The 22,939-nt window shown below is 40.7% G+C and overlaps 2 protein-coding genes across 3 annotated transcripts in view; one reads left to right on the plus strand and one right to left on the minus strand.

Annotated features, from left to right (window-relative positions):
• LOC127678299 (ATP-dependent translocase ABCB1) overlaps positions 1-22,939 on the minus strand; it is a 146,192-nt gene that overhangs the window by 77,145 nt on the left and 46,108 nt on the right. The gene's annotated exons all lie outside the window — the stretch shown is intronic.
• Positions 19,642-22,939, plus strand: part of Rundc3b (RUN domain containing 3B) — a 111,191-nt gene continuing 107,893 nt past the window's right edge. For both annotated transcript variants that reach the window (XM_052173152.1, XM_052173153.1), the window contains exon 1: positions 19,642-20,182. In XM_052173152.1, the coding sequence (XP_052029112.1) occupies positions 20,058-20,182 (125 nt within the window). In that variant the 5' untranslated portion in view covers positions 19,642-20,057. The remainder of the gene's footprint in view (positions 20,183-22,939) is intronic.

A 22,939-nucleotide genomic window follows, 5' to 3' on the forward strand; every position in this document is an offset into this window, starting at 1 on the left:
CCAGCGAGACGTGCGAGGCAAAGCACTGCATGGGGAGGTGAATTTCTGCTTCTGAGTCCCCAGGAAGTACACCTAATTGCATAGGGGTTAACGTCGAGAGGCTGTCCTTAAAATAATAAGGGAGCCTATTACCCCTCCTCTGAAAAAGACGTTATACAATATTTAAGAGGAATTACGGTCAATGCTTCCCCTCCTGGTTAAGGCCCGCCTTCTTATGAAGGATATTTATCCACTTGTTTTCTACCTCCTCGTGTTCAAATTAATAAAAAAAGGGAGGACATGTACAGAGCCATATTGGGGCAGTCTTGCACTTGGTCAGAGTTTGACTTTGGTCAAGGTTAACTTCTCCCAGTTAGCCAGGATTCTGCTCCACTTAGGGTGGAGCGCACGTAGTAAAGGTTAAGTTCATTGTTCTTCCTGGTATAGGGATTCCTGAATTAAACAGGTGACCCACCCAGCTGCCGGAGCAGTCAAGACGAAGACCTCCAAGAGAAGCTAGACAACTTCCACCGGAACTCAGCCTGGAGTCTGGGGGGAGGGTTTGCCCAAACTGTTAAAAGGTCCGGCGCCATTAAAGTTGACGGCTTTGATCAGTGAACATTGACTTAGCCGTACTTTTCGCCGCTCTTCCCTATGACCCCAAAATTCTCTCAACAGGTAACCTGGTTTACATGTAGCTGCTGGCGGCTACACTACTGTATGGACTATTGGGATTTAACCAAAATTTAGAAGGTCAGACTTAGATCAAAGGAGGTTGTTGAGGTCTGTCCTGAGAAATTATGTCTTGTCCTGGTCTCGCTCTGCTGTCCCTCAATCCCTAACTGCCACAGCATGAACAATGATTCTCTGCCACAGAATCCTAGCCCTGATGCTCGACTTCTCCCGGCCTACAGACCGACATCTCAGAAATCACAAATCAAGGTAAGCCTTTTCTTCTTTGATTTTGTTTCTCTGAGATGTTTTGTCACAGTGATGTAAAACTAGCATGCTTTCTCTAAGATTTCTAATTTTTCCCATTCTTCTTATGACCTTCTTATGATATTGTGTCTCTTTCCTTGATTCCTATAAGAATTTTCTCTATTTTTAACGCTTCTATTTATCTACTTTAAATCCAAATGTGATATAGCCTGAAAGAGGCACACCTTGATGAACTTATTTGACTTGAGGCTGAGAAAGACTAGAGCAGGGTCACTGAAAAACAAATGATTCACTTGTGCTGACAATAAAAAAAAGTCACAATATTACAGCACCCACCCACTTATTCATAACTGAATTTTATGAGTGAAGGAAATATGGCAAGGACATTGAACGACTATACCAAACTCAGGTTAGATTACATCACCAGAATGCTTTTTAAAATCCTACATTAGAAAACTCCCAGCTCACGGATCAGCAAGATTTCTCAGTGGAGAAAGATACTTTCCATCAAGGTTGACAATATAAGGTGATTTCTCAGAACACACATGATACAAGAGACTCTCCCATGTTGTCCTCTGACCTTTGTATGAATTCACACAAACAAATAAATAAATGTATTTTTCTTTTACTTAAAAAAAAAAAAACAAAAAACAAAAAAACAAACTTAAGGCCGGGTGGTGGTGGCCGCGCATGCCTTTAATCCAAGCACTTGGGAGGCAGAGGCAGGTGGATTTCTGAGTTCCAGGACATCCTGGTCTACAGAGTGAGTTTAGGACAGCCAGGGCTACACAGAGAAACCCTGTCTTGAAAAACCAAAAAAAAAAAAAAAAAAAAAACCAAAAAAAAAAAAAAAAAACACCTAAATTTTTAAATTTGGTAATTTCCAAAGAGGCTGTTCTGCTATTATTTATCCTATAATTCAACAATCAAAGCTTAGGTAAAATGGTGATAACAATTAAAGAAATTAATTTAAAATTGAGTGATTTTATTAGCATACTCTAAGCAGAAATGATTTGTACCCTTCACATATTCCAAATTAGCTTTACTTTTAATTTGATACTTACTAGCATTTTATATGAGAAAAATATATTTTTTTATATTTTATATATATCTGTGCCTCATGTAAAATGTACATATCTTACTAAAAATATCAAGTGCTAACTAAGGGTGTGGTGCTATGGAAAGTACTCTTACTGAAGTTGAACTAGTAGGTCACCTTCCCCACACCATCCTTAGGGTGCTCTGGAGACTCTTCCTCTACCAAGCATCCTCTCCAAGAGCCTCTACTATAATCTTCCAAACTCCATTAGAATCACCAGCCCCCTCCCTGCCACCTGGACGGCACTGCCTTCTGTTAAACCTTCTGTTAAGTGACTGACAGAACAAAGGGAGAATAAAGAAGTAAGATTTCTACTTTTCTTCCTTTGCAGTGGGATTGGGGAAGGATGAGAATGAAGTGGGTTAAGAAAGGCCTAATCCAGTTTCATTACTTATTGCTGGGTACCTCTGGACAAGTTACTTACCCTCTCAGAGCATAGACTTCAACATCGTTCAACCAGAGACCATAGGCGGATCTATGTCTCCAAGGAACAAATAGGGCAAGTTTTAGAAAATGGCCAGTATAAAGCATGTAATTTCCTAATAAAGACGACCAAAGAACACCAAGACAAGAGTGAACCGTAAAGACTCAGCGTAAAGTTGTAATGCCTGAAAGGGGCCCTGAAGGACACTGAGAGTAAAGATGATGCCCCCTGAACTCAAGGATCTCCGGTCTTTCAGTGTCTCACAGTCATTGGTTCCATTGATCCTCGTACCTTAGTTTCCAGAGTAGTTTGGACAACTGTCAAGAAACTGGGTATGTTATACTTATCTAACACTGGCAAAATTATTTTTCTTGACACACAAATTCAATGAGTTATTAAAAATAACTCATTGAATGAAATAACTTATTGTTTAGTACCTGAATGGTTAAAATCTCAGGTAGGTTATTTGTGTTGTTACTATTATTAATATACTAGTGAGTAATTTCATTAAGAGTCTCTATTCAAAATGAGATATGAGCTTGGTTGTGTAAACGTGTAATATTTAGGAGGTAAACTCAAGATCAAGAGTTCAAAGCCAGCTGGGCAGTGGTGGTGGATGCCTTTAATCCTAGCACTCAGGAGCTAGAGACATACAAACTTTTGAGTCTGAGGCCATCCTGATCTACAGAGTGAGTTCCAGGACAACCAGGCTTCACAGAGAATCTCTGACTCACACATACACACACACAAACAACACACACACACACACATCAAAACAAACAAACAAACAAACAAAAACATCTCAAAGCCACCCTGGACACATAGAAGGACCCTGTCACAAAAATCTTGATAAATAATATAGTTTTCTTATACCCTTAGTAAATGTGTCCTCAAGAGACTCCTAAAGCAACTTTTCTAAGATATTCAATTAATATTCAGTTGTATCAATCCTAGTGTATGTCTATTTCTTTCATATCTTGGTTTATAGGCAAACCTTTTACCCTCAGACATCAGCACTAAGAAATTCCTGATATAAATATGACATTATCTTTAAAAGTTACATTTTTACTCTTGGCAGGGTTCATAAAAAGCATCATTTCCTGTTTAGCTTTTTTCAATTGCTTTATGATTCACAGACTTTGAACTTGCCTAATCTCAAATGAACTTTCTCTTGAGAGCAAGGTTAAGTCAGTTCACTGAGCCAGTGTGTGAGTTCATTTGTTTTTTTTTTCTAGTTTTTGTATTATTTGGATGATATATCTATTTAGAACATACTCCCATAAGTAAAAATTGTTCAAAGATATGGATTCATTGTTGGTTACAGCTCATTTTACAATAGAAACTTGTTAGTAAATACTTTTTTTTGAGGTTTGTATGAGGACTTCACTTATTCATTCAACAGTGTTAACAACTGAGTACCTCCTAGATTTTATACACTGGCCTAGAGCGCACAGCATATAACAAGAAGCAAAAACCTCTGCTTGGGTATATCGGTTAGTGTTTCTAGGAAGAGAGACAGAAGTTTAATAAGTGATTCAGTGTGTTCAAAGGTAGAAAGTGCTCTGAGGACAAAAAGAAAGGGAAGAAGGCTGGCAGCTGTAGGTAGGTAAAGATGCCAAATTTAAATAGTATGGTCAGGGGAGATCTCACTGAGGAAGTAGCATTTAACCAACGTAGGGAAGAGCTGGGGGCAGTTTTGAGTGGTGCAGGAAAGATTTTGGAAATTTTCACAAATGAACTAACTCTTAACCTTCTTTAGCACTGGTTCTACTTTAGGATGTTTCTCCCATACAAGTGTTCCTAGATGTTTGGGCTTGGAAAAGAACATAGAGGTCATGTTAAGCAGTTCTGCATTGCTGTGAATCTCTGAAAGGCTGAAGAACCAATGCTACCCAGCCAGATAGAAAGGTGGCTATGTTAACAGCCCGGGGTTTGTCTTAGAGCTTGCTGTTCTAACGGGCAGATATGAACTTGGCAGATGTGGGAGACGTGTTGGAGGGACAGGGTAGTTCCATTCTGCAGCTGTTCCCTTTCCTCATCCAGTTTCTCTCATCTTGACCTTACTTTTGCCATGGAACAGACAGGCCAGCCCATCCTCCTCACCCCTCCTCCGTCCGGATCCCGTAGAAAGGATGTCAGTACAAGAAGGTAGAGCATACGACAATCTATTACCCTTTCTAGTGCCTGTCTCTCATGTACCTATGATTCAAACTCCAGACAATCAAGTGATAAATTATATCTAAAATAAATAAAATAATATTAGCATAAGGAATGTAGGATGATGCTAACCACTACTCTAAAATGAATTATTAAACCTTTCGTTTATCCTGTGACTTTCCTGAGGTCATGGATAAATTGTGGTGCTGATCTTTCCAAGAGGGGAACTCTAATGCTGCCAAATATTTAGATGTGACGTCTCTGTTGTTTGGCATAGTGTGCTACAAGTTTGTTGTGATTGTAGTCCTATTCACCACACATCATGCTACAGTGTTTATCTAGGAAGAAGCTTAATTTTACAGTCGATATTATACTATCACGGTAAACTTTGTTCCTTTTATTTTACTTGAGTTCCATATGGTACAATCAAATAGTTCTCATCAAATCTGGCATGTTGTCCTGACTGCCACATAAAATTATCTTTTATTCTCCTGCTGTAATTGCCGTCTTGGAGGCTTAACCACTTCTGCTGTAACCTAGGTCTTGTCCTGAAGCTTCTGGCCTCTATCTAATCTAATCGAGGCCTAGAATGTTTCAGCTGTTGGGATTTACAGCGGAATAAGCTCACCGCTTCTTGCTCTTTGTGAACTCTGGCTGGCTGATTCAACTCAGCTGGTCTGGCTCAGCCTCCTATCCAGGCTGACTGATTCAATCCGGCTTCTCCGGGTTTCCCCTGAATTGGTCTGCTTGACCTCATACTAACTCTAGGAATCTGTTCTAATATTCTGGCTCTGTCTCATTCTCTGGCTCATTTTGTCTTCACCTGTGTCTCCCTTGTTGTCTCTTCAATCTGTCTCTCTATAACTGTCCTGGTAAAATTGCCTTCTCCTCTTTCTGGACTGCCCCTCAAGGGGCTTCCCTTTCCTCTCCTCCTAAGAGCTGGGCATATCCTACTTTGTCAAATCTTTCTCTGAATCACCACCTTGTCTGCCACTCAATTAGACATCACTTTCAAACTTGGGTGTTTCCTTCTACAAACCAACTTTACCTACATCATTTGGGATTAAAGGTTTGTATTAATGGTGGGTCTGTAGTCCAGCCAGGGGGATTAAAGATGTGTGTTAAGGGCAGAGCAACACTGCAGCTAGAAACGGGGTTTTTCAGTAAATAACACAATCTCAGGGTTCCCGATGTGATTGAATATCCTCCAACATTGCCATCTCATACTATGGCAAGGACGATTCTTATCCTAGAGTCAACTTTTTTTCCTCTTCCACCAACCCCATTGTTTAAAGCAATAGAGATGTAGAAGTTATGATATATGGGGCTGGAAAGATGCCTCAGTCAGGAGTGCTTGTTCTGCAGCACGAGGACCTGAGTTTGGTCCCCAACACTCATGTAAGAAAGTCACATGTAAAGTGAGAGCATCTAACATTCCTGTACTGGGGAAGCAAAGATGAGAAAACCTCTGGGGGTTGGTGACCCAGGTAGCTGAATCAGCAAGCCTCAGGTTCTATGAAACACTCTGTCTCTGTAAATGAGCTGGAGAACAATTTAGGGTGATATCCCAGACCAATCTCTGGATTTTACATGTATGCACATACATGCACCCCCTGACCTCTGGATTCCACAGACATGCACATGTGCCACTTGCACACATGTCTTCATGTATGTATTATTGCACACCTCTCCCCACACAAAGTCATACCATGAAAATTTCTGCTTGGGTGGGACAATAGACTGTACATTGAACCTTCCCAAACAGAATGCTTGATTCTGTTCCAAACCATGCTTCTCTTCTAGAATGTACCTATAAACACATGACAACATCATCTGCCTGCTATCGGGATCCTTAACTTCTCTTTCTTTCATATTCTGTACTTCCAACTAGAATTCATTATTGTTTAAAATAATGGCAATAACCTTGTCTAAACTATTATAACCAACATGCTTTTTGGGGCTGCTTTAAAAGTATCCTAGCTAGCCATGGTGAGACATGACTATAATTCCGGTATATAGGAGGTAAAGGCAGGAAGATATAAGGTTCTAGACCAGCCTGACCTACTCAGTGAAATTCAGTCTTAAAATGGAAAAAATACAATACTGCTTTCTTTACATTCCTGATAGTCTTCTAATTCTTCCCCTTCACAATATGGAACAATCCCACATCCTGCTCCTTGAGCAATGGCTTCTTGTTCTCAGGTTAAATTCCAAAGCCCTCTATGATCCTCCTTCTCCTCGGCTTGCTTGCCTCAATCCATTTCTCACCTTCTTCCTTCAAGATACATACACACTCAGATCATAGAAGTTTTGCTGTACATTGTGTTATTGCTACCTTCTCTCCTAACACCATCATTCTTTTCTTCTTTGTTACTCAACACATGTGCTCTTGTACACACATCCACACTCAGAGACAGAGATACAGAGAAAGAGAGAGAGAGAGAGAGAGATTTGTAACATAGTATTTAAGTGCAGAACTATCTAGAGTCTGAATTTCTACTTTTGATGTTTTCTTCAAATCATTTAGAATTAATTAATTGTATCGATATGTATGGTGGTTTGAGTGAAAATGTCCCCCATAGACTCATAAGAAGTAACATTATTGGAGGTATGGCCTTGTTGGAATAGGTGTGGCCTTGCTGGAGGAAGCTGAGGGGTGGGCTTTGAGGTATCAGAAGCTCAAGCTAGGCCTACTGGCCAGCATGCTTTCTGCAATAACGAACCTCTAAGTACTAAACCCCTGACTGTAACCCAGTTCAAATTAAATGTTTTCCTTTATAAGAGTTGTCATGATTAAGCCTGGCAATGACGGCACACTCCTTTAATCCCAGCACCCGGGAGGCAGAGGCAGGCGAATTTCTGAGTTAGAGGTCAGCCTGGTCTACAGAGTGAGTTTCAGGACAGCCAGGGCTATACAGAGAAACTCTGTCTCAAAAAAACAAAAACAAAAACAAAAACAAAAAAACAAAAACAAAAACAAAAAAAGGGTTGTCATGATTATCATGTCTCTTCATAGCAATATAGCCCTAGGACAACATATAGCTTGAAACGTATCAGTTTTTTGTTGTAAGAACACGTCAAATTTTCTTTATCAACATGCCAAGGGATGCGATTCAATATCATGAAGTCTTCAAACCATCTTGACCAAGCAGTTGTTATTTTCAAAAGTAAAATTGGCCTGCCACAATTAATAAGCTATTGTATGGTAAAATAGTTTGATCAGCGGCTTTCTGAGTCAGTTACTGGATTACTTAATGCTCCAGGTGGCCTTAGGACATGGTAAGATTGATAATTAAATTCAGAAAGATGTTGTCATCATCTCTGAAAGGAATGTATAATTACTAGCAGTCTGTGAGTAAGGGTGTGGACCTTAGTCTCAGTGTCAGTGCTGTACAGTGTCATATATTCCTGATGTTCTGTGAAATATAAACCAAGAGAATGTCTTATGTGCTGATTCATGATTGTGAAGAATTTTAGCTCAGTAGAATGCCTACATGAAGACATACTAAGACCTACAAATATACGTAAACTATCATAGTGAGAAATCACTTGCTATCATGGGATTAAAGGTACTTGAGGTAAGGGCACATCTCACATAAATCAGTCTCCAGAATATACTAAAAACACAGGGAAACAACCAACGTTTTGAGGCTGATTGGTCTAGAATATGTTTGTCTTAGACTTCTGTTAGATTTTTAAAATTTATTTTAACATATACTGATCCTGTATGTTGGCTCCTGGCAAGTGTATTCCTTAAGATGCTCTGGAGTATTTGCATTCTGATCTATCATATGTAGGTTCAAAAATCAACTAATTCAAGGATGCTACAATATCTGGTTCACTAGGCCAACTTTGCCTTAGCTCTTCAGAACAGAGAGCAGCTTCTATCAGTGGAATCAATGCTCAGTAATTCCATATATATGATTTATCTTTTACTTTGGCTTTTTTGAAGTTTATATTCCAGTAATGGGTAGATTGAATTATAGTGACCTCATTATTATAAAAATTTCTTGACTCAGATATAAAGTCTGGGTTTCCTTGGTAAACCCAGAATCTAAGAAAAAGAAATTGCCAATGGAGAAAGTTTCCTACTTTTCTAAGATCCTACAAACACTGATAGAACGTCCACCTGCCCTCCTTCCTTAAAACCTTAAGTTGTTTTTTTTTTTTTTTTTTTGATTTGATTTTTTCAAGACAGAGTTTCTCTGTATAGCCCTGGCTGTCCTGGAACTCACTCTGTAGACCAGGCTGGCCTCAAACTCAGAAATCCGCCTGCCTCTGCCTCCCAGAGTGCTGGGATTACAGGCATGCGCCACCACCACTGGCCAGCAAACTTTAAGGTTTTAAAATAACCAATAAAATGGTCCTTTATCATGTACAGGACCATCTGCAGCTCAAATATCCTCTGTGCTTCTTTGTTAATGTCCACTGTACCCTTTGCTTGCACTGGTGTTATTCTTATGTTCATGGTGGACATCTGCTTAAGAAATCCTTTAAAGAAGACTTCCTATGATAGCTATCTAAAAGCAATAATGCCCTCTTTTCCATTTAAATGTATGTACTTTCTTTTTCTAACTGGTCTCAAGCTAAAGATGACCTTGAATTTTGGATTCTCCTGTCTCTGCCCCCTCGTCAGTTTTGAGAGCACAGGAACGTGCTACCACACTTGGTTTATAAATATTGAATCCATGGCCTTCTCCATGCTAGGCAGGCGGACGTTCCACCAACGGGATCACATCCTTGCACTTGTTGGTGTTTTTAAATTATTGAGGTCAGTGTTTGTGTTTGTCACCCGAACACCCAAAATGAATGAAAACATTTTGTTTTTATAATTCTAATATAATGTGTGCCTAATAAATGATGAGTATGTGAAATAAAAGAGCGAAAGTTAGGAAAGAAATCCAGGCCCATTTCACTGATTTAAGAATAATAATTGAATACCTATTATGTGTTAAGTATATTTAGTACATTCATGAACAAGGTGTGTATTATTCCCTTTAGGAGAGTGAATATTAGTGAGCAAAGATAAAGAGTAAATAAATACATGCTTGAAAATATATTGATATGGAGGTAAGTGCTATGGAGAAGAGCCGTGGGAGAAGGAGGAAACAGACCTGTTCCTGTCATCCTCTGACCTCCACATGCATACTGTGGCACTTGCATGAACATATGTACACACAGACGCACAAACACAAATAAGTAAAAAAATTAATTGTAATAAAAAATTAAATATTTGATAGAATTTAGTGAATGCTATACTGAAAGTAAAAATACAGAGTAATCATATAGATATACTTTATCATTGTCATAAATTTAAAAAATTATGTCTGTTTGCAAATCAGAAATTTTATAGTATTAAATACTAAATTATAATTATATCATATTTTGATCCTGATTTCAACAGCTGTGAAAAATGAAATGAAAGCCTCCTCCTTGCCGGCTCCTCTTTCAAATGACTTGTGTCCTGCTCTTCCTCTCTCTATACTGCCCCCTGCCATGGTCTTTTTGTACTTTCCTGATTTGTGCAGTTGCTTCAGGATATGTAATCACTTCAGAAGATTTGGATGTAGGAACTGCAGACAAAAGAGACCACGCTTTCTGGATCTGGGTTATCTCATTCAATATAATCGGCTCTAGCTCCACCCATTTACATTAGAAAGTCCTTACATTACATTAGAAAATCAGAAATTTTATAGTATTAAATACTAAATTATAATTATATCATATTTTGATCCTGATTTCAACAGCTGTGAAAAATGAAATGAAAGCCTCCTCCTTGCCGGCTCCTCTTTCAAATGACTTGTGTCCTGCTCTTCCTCTCTCTATACTGCCCCCTGCCATGGTCTTTTTGTACTTTCCTGATTTGTGCAGTTGCTTCAGGATATGTAATCACTTCAGAAGATTTGGATGTAGGAACTGCAGACAAAAGAGACCACGCTTTCTGGATCTGGGTTATCTCATTCAATATAATCGGCTCTAGCTCCACCCATTTACATTAGAAAGTCCTTTCCTCCACCCATTCCATTCTTACAGTGGAATAACCACACTTCCAAACTTCTATATTTTTTTTCTGGTAGTTTCATGTTTTACACTTACAAGTCTTTGATCCATTTTGAGTTACTTTTTGTGCAAGGTGATAAATATCTGGGCTGACAATGTTTTCCCCAAGAGTATTAAACTACCTAATAAAGCCCTAAAACCAAACACTAGAAGCCTCCTTTTGAGATGCTGATCAAGATTATCCAAGAGATTCCCAGAACATTATAGACTATTGCTGTTGCCTTGGCTACTTCTCAAGATTGAAAGTTAAGTCCCTATTTCTGAAAATCCATGTCATGTACTATGGACTTTGGACATAGGACCCTGTGGACCTGTTACAGACTGAAGTCTGCCATGGGATAACCAGGATTCTTTGATCCAGGAAGGCACAGGTCCGGCTGAGATGACAGATGAAACAACCACCCACACACAGAGGTGGTTGAATCTGAATGTATTTAGGAGCTCTAAAGCAAGGATTTTTATATACAAAGAGTTGGTATTACCATTTCAAAAGATGTAACCAGTGAGGCAGGCACAATTATCACAACCGGTTTTGGTACAAGGAAATGCAAAATCAATCAGGTACAATGTTTCTCAAGTAACAGATACAGAGGATCAATTCACAGATGCCATCAAACTTCGTAATTAGAATATAGAGTCATTATTAGTTTACAGTAAACCTTCAAAGAGTTTGAAGTTTCTTATACGCCCTGGGTTTTAACAGGTTCTTGTGAGAAATCCTTATCTAACATTTAGCCTTCTACCTTGTAAAGAAAAACTTTCTGACCTAATCAATGCTTTCAGTACCAGTACCATCCTCATACACATATGCACAACCATATAAATCTGCACGTGGCTGGAAGGTTGTAATTATGTAAACGACTATGAGGCAAAGCATTGCAATTCTTAAAAGGGAGTTTGGTGGTCAGGGAATCAAAGACCGGATTATTGGCCAGGCTGTAGGAATCCCGAGAAGAGAGAAAAGGAGGAAGTCAGGGCAAACTGCTACTTGAGAACTAAGGGCCCGTCTTAAATAGCTAGGAAGTAAGAGAGTATAATAAATTGCCAGGTGAAATTTTCAGCTTCTAAATTTACAGAGAGTTCCGTTATTCCCAGGAGACATTTCTTTTTTTGCTTCTGTCTGTAAAATATCATTTTTACAGACTTCACTGGGCCACCACAGCATGGACCTGAGCTGGATCTGACCTGAACATGTTCTTTCTGATAACTAGCTTCCCTGGTACACAGAAGGCAGCAAGCAATAGTCCTGCCTAGCTATGATTCCTATGAATTACAACAATGATCAACACGGCTTAGTAATGGAAATCTAGTCAACCACCCAAGGCTATTGCAGTCAAGGATCTTGGAGAAGAGCCTACAACTACCACTTTACTAAACCAGTATATTCCTAATTGCATTCTAAATATTTACTGTCATACCCACAGATAGGTACAAGTCTCCCCCCTCAACAAAGAAACACCTTTTTGCAACAGATTGAGACCACTATAGAAAATCACGACTGATCAAAATGCCAAGAAGAAGAAGTGACTGTTCGATGTCCAACACCCAATGAGAAATCTACAACTAAGGCTTGGGGACCATAGCTGAAGAGAGGGTGGAAAGACTGTATGAGCCAGAAAAGCAGGAAGTTTGCTGTGGAATTGCATCTCCTAGAAACGACAGAGAAACTACATCTATGAAATATCATCAGCATGGCTGCCTAAACAAGGATGATACCAATAGACATGCAAACATGGAAGGGGCCTTAACCCTAGACACGTGAGAACACGGCAACATCCAGGCAGGCAGGGTGCAGGAGGATCTGAGAGTCCTACATCTTCATCTGTTAGCAGAATACTGGCTTCCAGCAGCTAGGATGAGGGTCTTAAAGCCCACACCCACAGTGACACACCTACTCCAACAAAGCTACACCTTCTAATAGTGGCACTCCCTGGGCCAAGTATATATAAACCATCACAGGGAGGAAAGGATTTATTTAGCTTACACTTCCATGCAGCTGCTCAACATTAAAGGAAGTCAGGACTGGAACTCAAGCCGGTCAGGAAGCAGGAGCTGATGCAGAGGCCATGGAGGGATGTTACTGGCTTGCTTCCCCTGGCTTGCTCAGCTTTCTTATTGAACTCAGGACTACCAGCCCAGGGATGGCACCACCCACAATGGGCCCTCCTGCCTTGATCACTAATTGACAAAATGCCTTACAGCTGGATCTCATGGAGGCATTTCCTGAAGGGAGGCTCCTTTCTCTGTGATAACTCCAGCTTGTGTTGAGTTGACATACAAAAGTATCCAGTACATATCCTTAGGAATACACACTACCTGCATGTACACACATACATACACACTACATGTGCGCATGTATACACACACATACACACACACACACTCACACGCACATGCACATGCACACAAAGAAATAGAGGCCAGAAATTTTAGAAAAATCAAGGGGGTGCGATTGGAAGGGTTGGAGGGAAGAAAGGGAAGGGGGAAATGGTGTAATTATATTTTATTTTTAAAACACAGTAATTCAGCAGAAAGATGTCTGCAATTTAATGTGTGTGCTAGAGTAAGTGACCTTCTGGAAATAAAAGAATGAGTCCTCTGGTATGTAGACTAGACAGCTCATGGGCTCGAGGCAACATCATCCAAGTCATCTTCAAGGCCAGAGTGGATGGAGCAGAGTGACCAAGGAGAGAGAAAGAGCAGGAGAAGGCATATGTTATTAAATTCTGTCCTAGTCTGTCATCACAAGGACTTTGACTTTAACTCTGAAGGAGAGAAAAGACACAGATCTGGGAACAGCGGGATTACATAACCTTACCACTATGCAATATTTGGCCTCATGCTAACACAAGTTACAAATTTGTGTAACAGTTGTTAAAATAGCCTATTAATAAAGCATAATAAAACACACAGCAAGAAGTCATGTTGGATTCTCCAGTTTGGAAACTTGACAGGATATAATTAATTCCACACTGGAAAATGATTTCTGAATACAAACTATAGACAGTAAAGATCTGTAAAACTGTCCAGACTGTGGTGATGGCAATCAGAGGAATAAAGCAAAACTAACTGTATCTTTTTAATTGAAGATGAAGAGCCTAACAATTATCCCCCATGTGTGACTTTCTTAATAACTATGTTCACAGTAAATTAACTAGCAAATGAATACTATGAACTAGTAAATTAGCATGTTGGCCATTGCAGCACTGTATAAATGTAACAGGTTTAAAGAGAGTAGCTTCTCTCTCTCTCTCTCTCTCTCTCTCTCTCTCTCTCTCTCTCTCTGTGTGTGTGTGTGTGTGTGTGTGTGTGTGTGTGTGTGTGTTGAGTGCAAATAGGCATATGTGGAGGCCAGAGGTTGATGTCAGGATGCCTTGCCTGGATCCCTTACTAAACCTAAAGATTGCTATCTTGGCTAAACTCATTGGCCAGCTAGAGCCTCTGGGTTCTGCCTGTCTTTCCCGCTGCCCCCAGGGTTGGCATGCACTGGGCAGTAAACTCTCTGTAAACTATGTAAGAAAGCAGGCTGAGCAAGCCATAGAGAGCAAGCCAGTAAGCAGGATGCTTCAATTCACCTGCTTCAGTTCCTGCCTCCAGGTTCCTGCCCTAAGGCCTCCCTAATGGACTGTGACCTGGAATATGTAAGCCAAATAAGCTCTTTTGTCTCCAAGTTGTTCTGGATCTGCATGTTTTAGCACAACAATTGAGATCTGCTGGCTTTGTGGTATTCTTAAATGGCCCAAGACCTTACATGTTTGCTATTGGTCACTTAAGTAAAAATCAGCCACAAGCAGGGTAATTTGTACCCAGAGTTTCCTTCAGACCTGGGCACAGATCATACAGCTTCAACCGTTGGAGAGACACATCCGGATCTCTTGAACACAGGCATTAACAATGTAGAGATACCCTATCTAGCAAAACAAACAGACCCCAGTTATATAGGAAATCACAGTATTTTCTGAAACTTACTATGAATTTTTAATGGAAAATAATGGCCCATTATTCCAAAACTTTGATAAGTGTGGAGTGGAGATGCTCACACAAAGGGAGAATTTTCTAGTAACTCAGTTGTTCTGAGTTAGAGAACACCTAGAAAGGCACCTGACCATATGACATAAAACCACAGACCTGATAGGGCAGCAGAGTTTTTAGCACAATTTGGTTTGCTATGAGACTGCACAATCTAACAACCCGTTACCAGGAAACTACTTAGGCTTTAAAGTAAGAAACAGTTTCTATCCACAAACAACAGCAACAGAACAAAACAAAACAAAACAATGAAATGACCCCCTCTGACCATTAGTGAAACTCTAATGAAGTCTTGCATCTGAATACTGTCAAATCATATGTGGGCAGCACTCTCCACTGGATGTTTCCACATCAGCCAAGGTCACCATTTCAAAACTCAGATCTGATTTTGTCCATCACTTCTTTCCCACCATCTCAAAGACCTCTTGGTGCTCTTGGGATGGGAATGAAAATGCTCAACACGATCAGCAAGCCTGAGTGTAAAGCAAACCCTAGGCATCTTTTGGATGTAACAAACACCCTTGCTTACTCTGAGCCGTAGCCGCATTAACCTCAGGCTGGCTCCTTCCTCTAGCCTCAGGCCGACTGCAGATGCTATTCCTTTTGCCTCCACATTTTCTCTCATATGCTTTTTCTTAGTTCATTTTTTATCCTTCCTTAACCTCAGCTCAATTAGTAGGTTCTACCTGCCACCCCAGCAGGGCCAGGGTTTGTTAAACTCCAAAAGTGCTACTGACCAGGTCTTTCCCAGAACATCCAGAGAGTAACAGCTCAAGCAACAATACTTGGATTTCAATATTGGGAGATTCTAATCAGTAAACCAATGTGGGTTGTATGTGGCTGACTTCCGTCCTCTAGAACTTACAGCTAATAAATGGATGTGTATAAGATACTAAACTGCTGAAACTTTTTATATGCTAGAAACCTAACCACCATATAGCACAGGTTTCCCAAATCAGTCAAAAAATATTACAGAAGATAATAACATTATCATCAAGGTCAATTTTGTGAACCATGGTGAATTAAAAATCACCTTGGACAAGATCTGAATGATGACTCTACGTTCAGTTTTCTTTAATTTGATTCAGTTATTGACTGATGTAAATATATGTGACTAAATGGCTAAGTTGAATGATGTAGTTAGTCAAGTTTTGAACACCAGTCAGAGATCTGGGTGGATATAAGTTCATGTATAGAAACATGTGTATATATATATATATATATATATGAATCTATAAATATTCATATTGCATTTATATGAATAAATTAGCTCTGGGATTTCCAGACAGAATCATTACTATCATATTTATACAGATAGGCTTATATATACAAAAGTTACTGTGGACATAATAAATTAATGCTAAAATAAAACTTTATTCTCTTGATTTTATAAATCTCACATGAATTTTCTAAAAGGTCATTTTAGGGTGACAATTAAGGAAAGTTTCATTACAATTAAATCAGCATTTTCTTGTATCATGTCTGAAAAAACCCCTCATTTAAAATTGTTATTAGTTTCTGTGGTGGTTTGAGAGAAAATGGCCCCCATTGGCTCACAGAGAGCAGCACTATTAGAAGGTGTGGCCTTGCTGGAGTAGGGGTGGCTTTGTTGGAGGAAATGTATTACTAGGGGCAGGCTTTGAGGTCTCAAAATCTCAAACCAGGGGTAGTGGCTTATAGTTGTTTAATTGCTACCTGTTGACCCAGGTGTAAAACTCCCAACTACCTCTCCAGCACCAGGCCTGCCTGTGTGCTATATACTTCCTACCAAAATGATAATGGGCTAAACCTTTGAACTGTAAGCCAGAACAAATTAAATGTTTTCCATTGTAAGAGTTGCCATGGTCATGGTGTCTCTTCAAGACAGGTTTGCTAGTATTTTTTATAGGATTAAAGCGTAACAATTTGATTTAAGATTAAAACATAAATTATGGTGTGTTTAGTAATCTCAGGCCTACAGAATTTTGTACTTGAGGATTTTTACATGTTGTGTTTGTAATTTTATTTCTTTAGAATTGGAGGAGATTATTGGGGATAATGATATACAAGAATGTTGTAAGTATTAGCATCATATGATTCCTATGGATTTAGCATCTATGTTTTTACAGTGTATCTTATTTTTATTGAGTACGTGCATGAAAGTGCTGTTTATATGAATGTGCGTGTGTGTGTGTGTGTGTGTGTGTACATGCATTTGGAGGTTGGAGGTCAAACTTTGGGCTTCAGGTGTCTGTAGTTCCTCAGAAGCCTTCCAGTTATTTTTTTAATAGAAGTGTCTCATTACTCTAAAGTTTGCCAATCAACTTAAGTTGGCTGGCCAGAAAGCCCCTCAGGGATCTGCCTCCACCTCTCAAGTGTTGAGCTTACAAGCATGCCATTAAACAGAGATTTTTTTTTTTTTAATGAGTTCTGGGAGTTGAACGCAAGTCTTTTCAACCATTTTACTGAGTGAGCTATCTTGCTATCTCCTATAGTAAATCTTTTAATATATTTAAATATTGTGAATTGAAATATTTACCAAAAGAAGTTAAAAATAGTGTGAAAACTCATTGAAGTTCTATCATAGGAGTACACTATATTCTAACTATAACTGATTTTGTTTTGGTTTGTTTTCTGACACAGGGTTCCTCTGTGTAGCCCTGACTGTCCTGGAACTCACTCTGTAGACCAGGCTGGCCTCAAACTCAGAAATCCACCTGCCTCTGCCTCCTGAGTGATGGGATTAAAGGCGTGCACCACTACTTTCCACCTTTTAACTGATTTTTAATTCCTTTCATTACTCATTTTCAGATTAGTAATCTGGAAAACACACAGAACATATCACACAAGGTAAGTAGGGGGAGGGAATCTTATCAAATGAAACCCCCGGTGGCAGCTTAATGAGAATGGTCTGTGCAAAGATAAATGAATTCTTGTGGTAAAAGATGATTAAGCATGTTATCATGTCAGGTGAGCCCACTAAAACCAATGAAAATTAACATTGTAGCCTGATAACTTAAGGTAAAATTTACTGTTTTCAGTCAGAAATAGTACAGATATCATGAAAGTGATATTGATGCCAGAAAGCCAATCTCACTTTTTAAAATAATTAAGATGACTACTCACTGTCAACTTCTTTATATATGCTTCCCTTCCAAATCTACAAGGTAGCCTACCATTTGACTTCAGACATCTTCCTACTCCCTGTATCTTTTTGAGATGCCAGTGTTTGATTTGCATCTGCAGGCCTCACATGTTTGTCCCCTCCTGGTGGTTTTATTTTGGAAGGCTCTAGAAACCTTGGACAGTGAGACCTAATTGGAGGAGGCAGGTCATTGAAAGAAGGTCCTGGAGTTGTTTTATCCCTGATGGATTTCCTGTCACTCCACATCCTCTCAGATTTGATGTCAACTTCAGTGCTCTCCTATAGCCTTCCATGCCATGAAACTTCTGTAGCATGAGCCCAAATAAACACTTTCTCCTTCAAACTGTCTATGTCAGATAGTTTGGTCACAACAACACAAAAGTAATTTATAAAGCAACGTATTCCTTCTACCTAAGTCATCAGAGTTCTGGGATTGCAAAAGCATACCACTATTCTTTGCTCTAGAAATTTTCTTAATAATTAATGGGTTTCTATGTATTTTCTTAGACACTTGTAATCTCGGGCTTAAAAACATATATCCAATTTATGTTCTGTTTGCCACTGCTAGTGTAAATATTTTGCTAAGACTGGCTGCACAGCCAGAGCATCTGTTTTCTGATAGTTGGTTCTGAAGTCATACTGTTAGGCTAGCAAGAAAAGATAGGATGTAGCTCCGAAGAGGGGAGGAACCTCCCTGACAACCATCTTTGGCAATTCAAAATACAGGGAATAGTTGATTACATTTGCTTCGACAAATCACATACCCCTATATATGGAAACTTCTTCACCTGTGTTTATTCATGTGAAAGATAAAGTTCAGAGTCTAAGTTATTTTATTATATAAATGCATAAATATTTACTGTAGTAACAGTTAAGTATTTTCCTACATATATTTTAATTTGAACATAACTATATTTAATAGTTTAAAGGGGTAAGTCTTTGTCATGATGATTTTAGATTTTCAAAGTTAAAAAAAAAAAACCAAACAAAAAACCTGAGGTCAGGACATACTGGTTTAAAGGCAGATGAGCTGTAGTCTGAGGTGAATACCAGAGATCAGAGCCTCAAGCCAGTAGCCTCCCATTCATAGGTAAGGCCAGAGAAGTGGAGACTGCAAAGTGGTCCTTCCAAGCTAATTAGGCCTCCAAGGCAGGATGTGCCTCTGCCCTTGGCCAAACCTCCCCATGGCTTGCGAGCTGCAGTTCAGTTCAGATCCCAGTGCCCAGAACACAAGGCTGGCCATCCACACAACACTCATTTTTCTGTGGTCAGTTGGCTTCCAGGCTGTGCTGGAGATTGCGGTGGGAAGATGTGCTGAGGAGAATCAAGCATTCTAACCAGATTCACGTAAAGAGAAATGCCACGGGCACATTCCCCGATGCCACTGTGTCGTTGTTGTTTGTCAGGGGCGTCTGGGACCAATGGAACCCTTCTTCTGCTCCAGGTAACCCCCTCTCCACCCAACTGTGGCATTCTCCTGCTGAGGCTACTGAAGCCCCAGGGCCAGGATTCTGTCATAAACATTTGAGACTCATCCCGGTCAGGGTGGCTGAGGACCACAGTCGCTGTGGATCAGGCACACCAATGCCGGCTTTCCAAGCCAGGCTGCCTGGCGATGCTGCACGAGCCGGGCCCGCGATCTGACAGCAGGCCCACGCGCCAGGGCGGGGCTTAAGTGAGCCACTTTAAAGGCTCCCGGGGCAGGTCCCGCCCCCCACCTCTCGTCATTGGTTGTCTCTGAAGCGGCCTTGTTCCCATAGGTGCAGGGGGCGGGGCTGCGCGAGACGGGCGTGAGGGGGGCTTCACCCCCCCCCCTGCCCCGCTAGAAGGATGACGTGCGGTGAGGCCTGCGGGACTGACAGGCTCGCCCGCGCGCCGGTGCGGCGTCCCTAGGGAAGCCGCGCAGCGCCGGACTCGGAGCTTGCCCGCGCTTCTCTCGTGGACGGCGGCGGCGGCGCGCGCGTGCGAGCGAGCGAGGGTGGAGGTGGCTCGTGCGCGCGTGTGAGTGAGCGTGTGAGAGAGCGTGTGTGTCTGTGTGACTGTGTGTGTGCACGCGCGCGTGGAACCTGGGCACCTGGGCCCCACTGCCTTCCACACCCTGCCCGCTGCGCGGCTCCAAACTCGCCCCTCTTCCCGCACCGCGGGCTGCCCTCGTGAGAGAAGGCCGCGGGACACAGGTGTGCCGGGCTCGCGGGACCCGCTGGAGACAAAGGGGGCGCGGAGGTGAGGCGGCCCGCCCGCCCGCCATGGCCTCCCGGAGCCTGGGGGGCCTGAGCGGGAGCCGCGGCGGCGGTGGCGGCGGCGGCGGTAAGAAGAGCCTGAGCGCCCGCAACGCCGCGGTGGAGCGGAGGAACCTGATCACCGTGTGCAGGTGCGGGGCTGCGGGCGCCGGGCTGCGGGAGGCGCTGGGGCTCGGCGCTGCGGCCCGTGCCGCGCGTGTCCGCCGACCGCGGGGCCCTGCAGAGGGGCGGTAGCTTCTCCCCACGAGGCCGTGGACCAGCCCGCGGGGCTGGGAGTCCCTCGCTTGGAGGCTGCCCGGTGAGGGCCGGGGCGGAGCCGGGGAGGATCTGTTTGGAGCCGGCGGCTCGCGTCCGAGTGGAAGAGGGCGGAGGAAGAGCAGCAGGCAGCTGCTATAGTAGTTCTGAGATGCCCCGAATCCCAGTGCGCTCGCTTGTTTTCTCTCGCCTGCGTGTCTATTTTCACTCCTCTCACTCGGCCCGTGTCCGTATTGGGTGGATATTTACGTCTTGTCAACTACAGTGCTAGTGCTGCTCGCGCGATCCTGGAAGACCCCTAGTCCTCCAGACAGTCCTTTTGTGCCTTTACTTAAATATGCACATTGTAAATGTATTCCTTCCTCCAGGAAATACAGAAATAGATAATCACTACCTATAAATCAAGAATTCAGAAAAAACGGATTTTGAACAAGCTGATAAATTTTCTTTAAGACTTATAAAAGTCTAGGCATCCATTTCTTATTAACCACTCAGAGCCGATAAGCTCTGTTAAAATGATTTTGTTCCATCATACTGGTTCATCATCAACACTATAGTGATAATTCTTTAGTTATCACGTAAATGATGAAACCTTTCCTGCCTCTCTGGCTTATGTCTATTTTTTTTCCGTTGTGGCTAGCATCTTAAGCAGATTGCAGATATCTGTAGTAGGAGTTACAATCAATATTTAAGCAACTTTTAAAAAGTTGGATTCTAATGAATGCTTATCTATCAGGAAAACCTTCAATCATAGTTTGTATTGTAAGTGGTAAAATAATATGGGCTATATTTATTAATTGTGCTGTGTAGAATACAAGCTTTTGGGACAGATGGACTTTATTACATTGTTTTAAATTGAGGCTAATTTCTAAGTTAGATACATAGAAAAATAAGCTAGTTGCATAGCCTTGTCTTTTAAAGATATTAAACTGATATTTTAAAGAAATGAGTTTCAAAGCAGGTTTCAGCCTAAACTGTGCTTCTTGAGTCATGCTGCATCAGAGCTTCTGCAGACTCAAACTTCCTGATGGCTTGCCATTGGAAGTTGGAACAACTTGATCTAGTGGAAATGTAACAGAGCTCACAATAACTCTTGTTATTAACTAGTGTCTTAGTACTACCTCCCCATTTTCTTCATTGTTTTGTTAGCTATACAATAATGTTGGACTACATTGCTAAGGATTTCAGATAATGGACTTAAATAATAGTCACCAAGCAATATGTGATCATATTTGGTTTTTAATGTTTAAATATGAGCACGGTGATAATAGTAGTAAAATATTTATAGCATGTAGGTGAGGCATGTGCATTTTTCTCTAAGCAAGCATTTGAATTGTGGCCCCATTTTGTGATTCTTTATTGATGTCCAGGAAAAATGGGCATTTATAAAACTAGAACAAACACAACCAACTTCCAGCCACTACATATAATTTCTTAGACTTGCACAGTAAAGTTTTTTTCCCTTAAAAAGTTAGATATAATTTCAGTTTAGGTTCAATGCTATATCATAAAACTATGCAATTCTGTATATTTAATGGCATATATAAGTACAATATTGTTACTGTTTTGAATTTTAGAATTAGGCTTTAGGAGCGTCAGGAAAAGGACTAAATTGAATTTGGGTTCATTATGATTGTGTGTGTGTGTGTGTGTGTGCATCTAATTCAATTTGTTACAGAAAACAGTCCTATATTGTAGACTAAAACCACTTTATAGTACTTACCAGAAAAGTATTTAGTATATTTTTTCATAGGTTGTACTGGAAAGAAACTAGGTTATTTGAAAACTCTAAAATTTCCACACTCAACTCCAAAATATTTACACACTGATTTTAGCTGCCTTATTTTGTGTACATATTTTTCATTATTTAGAACTTTGAAAAATTAAGGTATATTTTCTGTGTTTCTCCCCTCCCTCTTTTCTGGTACATGGCCTTGCTGTGTAACCTTAACTGGCATGAAACTTGCTATGTAGATTAGGCTTGCCTCAAATTCACTGATATCTTCCTGTCCTTGGGCTTGTTTAACCTGCATTTTTTATCCACAGAAATTCACATGTTCGTCATTTTTTTCTGTTGTCTTTAATCTTATGCATTTTTCAAAGATTTTTATTTTGTGTATGTGCATTTTGCTTACATGTATGTCTGTGCCCCTTGTATGTACATTGCTTTCTGAGGCCAGACCAGAAGAGATGTCAGATGCCCTGGATCTGAAATTACAAATAGTTGTGAGCTGCCATGTGGGTTCTGGAATCAAACACGAGTCAGTCCTCCAGAAGAGCAGCCAATGCTCTGAATCGCTGAGCCATCTTTACAGCTCCAGCCATGTCTCTTTAAGCCTGTGTATTTCTTTGGCCTTAGTTTTATTGGCAAATACAATTAAAAATCTAATTCATCTTTCAGCTTATAATATTATACAAATACTAAAATATTCTAATTGTTTAGCAATTAGAATACACATTTTAAAACAACCTTTGTCAAACTTTTAAGTCAGTAGTCTGTTGGCTGGTTTTGTGTCAGCTTGACGCGGCTAGAGTCATCAGAGAGGTGAGATCCTCAATTGAGAAAATACCTGCATAAAATCCAGCTGTAGGCATTTTTCTTAATCAGTGATTGATGGAGGAGTCCTCCCTTA

Source organism: Apodemus sylvaticus, chromosome 2, assembly GCF_947179515.1.
Source record: "Apodemus sylvaticus chromosome 2, mApoSyl1.1, whole genome shotgun sequence".
Lineage (NCBI taxonomy): Eukaryota > Metazoa > Chordata > Mammalia > Rodentia > Muridae > Apodemus > Apodemus sylvaticus.